Source organism: Cariama cristata, unplaced genomic scaffold, assembly GCF_000690535.1.
Source record: "Cariama cristata isolate BGI_N322 unplaced genomic scaffold, ASM69053v1 scaffold15786, whole genome shotgun sequence".
NCBI lineage: Eukaryota > Metazoa > Chordata > Aves > Cariamiformes > Cariamidae > Cariama > Cariama cristata.
This window is the reverse complement of record NW_009621682.1, coordinates 3,722-5,784: the sequence shown is the minus strand read 5'-3', so window position 1 is coordinate 5,784 and position 2,063 is coordinate 3,722. Positions and strand designations below refer to the sequence as shown.

At 34.2% G+C, this 2,063-nt stretch overlaps 1 protein-coding gene across 2 annotated transcripts in view; it reads right to left on the bottom strand.

Moving 5' to 3' along the window:
* USP8 (ubiquitin specific peptidase 8) overlaps positions 1-1,165 on the bottom strand; it is a 16,965-nt gene extending 15,800 nt beyond the window's left edge. For both annotated transcript variants that reach the window (XM_009702070.1, XM_009702071.1), the window contains exons 1-2: positions 1,062-1,165; positions 239-383 (exon numbers count right to left, since the gene is read on the bottom strand). In XM_009702070.1, the coding sequence (XP_009700372.1) occupies positions 239-383; positions 1,062-1,165 (249 nt within the window). The remainder of the gene's footprint in view (positions 1-238; positions 384-1,061) is intronic.
* Between the last annotated feature and the right edge of the window lie 898 nt (positions 1,166-2,063).

Genomic DNA, 2,063 nt, shown 5'->3' with positions numbered 1-2,063 from the left:
GGAATGCCTTTCCCTGTGAAAATATTCACAGATCTGACAATTTATATACCTTATGTGTATTAAAAGCAAACTGTAAAAGCAATTAACAATAGACTTGTCAAAAACAGGAAGGAAAAAATACCGTAAGTGAGATACTTTACTTAATACCAGTGTAATCCTTTGAATGTGCATTAGTGTAATTCTCTGGACTTCTAATACTTCTACCAATGCAGAAGAGGTCAGTCAGAAAGTTTTATACCTGTTGCTGCTTAAAATCAGGTCTCTTTTTAATAAAGTTATAAACAGTCACATATTTCATATATAGGATGTAAGCTTTTTCTTCATCTCGGTCCAATCTGCTTTCCTCCGCTGCCTTGAAAATCTTAAGGGCACTCTGCACATAACTGAAATCAAAGAAGAAGAGTAGAGCATAGGATTGTTGGCTTGTCCCCAAACACCTTTTTTTACAAGATGCCATTTTAAGTGTTCACAGCCTCTGCCCATCTATTAAGCATTGGATTTTACCATCTTAATATAAAGCTTTCATTAAACATGAATTACAATCATGCTCCTCCAAATAATGTTCCTCTTTGATAGCTTGTTTACTAACCTTATTTAAAATCTTCCACAATTAAATAGCATACTAAACTATGGGAAAAAAGTACTTTTCCCTTCTAAAAATAACATTTTTTTCAGAAAAAACTAATTCATAGCAAGACAAAATTAAGCTGTTGATTGTCTAAAAATGCTAGAGGCAAAATATTTTCTATTCATGCATTTGCTAAACTTATAATTTTTAAGAATTTGCATTTATGTCACCTTTTCTCAAAGTATGAAAACTTTCACGGGCATCATGTTCTGTCCAAGTCATGTTTTGGCAGTACGTGAAGCTATTTTCTGCAGGCAGTAAGCATATCTGATGTGATAGTGAGAGATCTATACGTAAGACTATCAAAGATTTTTGTATCTAACAGAAATAATTGAGGAAATTTAGATCCACGACACAGTTGTTCTGGAATCTGCTCAGGAGAGTAACACTAATACTTCTAAGATTAATCCAAAATCAATTAAAATATATATACCTCTTTGTACTCGTCTTCTCAGGTTTTATTTCTGTCTTCTTGTTGAGATCTTTCAATGAAGTACAGAGATATAGCTCCTTAGGTACAGATGCCACAGCAGGCATGTTAATGTTGTTACTTATGTCTCTTCTAGGATGGTACAGCTTCTTAGAAGTCTCTATCAATATTTTTCTTCTGGGATCAAAAAAAAAAAAGCAGGGTGAGTCCAATTATATTCCAACAACTTTTAATACAGTTATAGCCACCTGTATGGAGTTATTACGTATCTATGTCATCTCATGTGAGCTAGCACTAGATGCACACAGATTGGCTGAATAGTTAACAGTGTAAGTTAATCCTCCCAAAGTGACAGAATTATTTTAAACCATTCTAGGTAATTTATTAAGAATGTGAGCAATACACTGCTAACAGAAGAATATGAAAATAAGAAAAGAAACGCTGACTTAAGAATGTTCAAAATAATCACATCCAGCAAATTTATTCAACTGTAATGCCAGCAATTATATTATAAAAAATTAGTCTACTTCTTTGTACTCTGAAATTTGTAATGGATAATTATTTTATCACTAGCTTAGCACAAACCTCTGCAAATACACACTACACCCTTGAAAAGGTGACTTCTAATGTCTTGGTAAGAGACAAGCTCAGAAAAGGAAGGTTGCTACTGTTAAAAGTCGACTTGAAACTTCTTGCAAATGCTGTAGGTCTTAAACTCCTAGGTACTGTTGTCTCCCTGCTTTCATTTGGAAGTGCTCTCCAGGCAGCCATGAAATAGTTAAGCAGAGTTTGGCCAGAAGGGACTATTACATCATCTCATCTGACGTTCTGCATAGAGCAGTCCATTAAGTGTCATACAGATAGTCTAACTAAAAATCTTTGAATCTAATACATAAGTGATTTTAGCCTTTGGGGGTAGCATGGGAGGAACTGAGCTCCCTCTCAAGAGGTGAGACATTAAGGTGCTAGCAATACTAAAGAAATTAAGGGAAACTAATTAAAAGA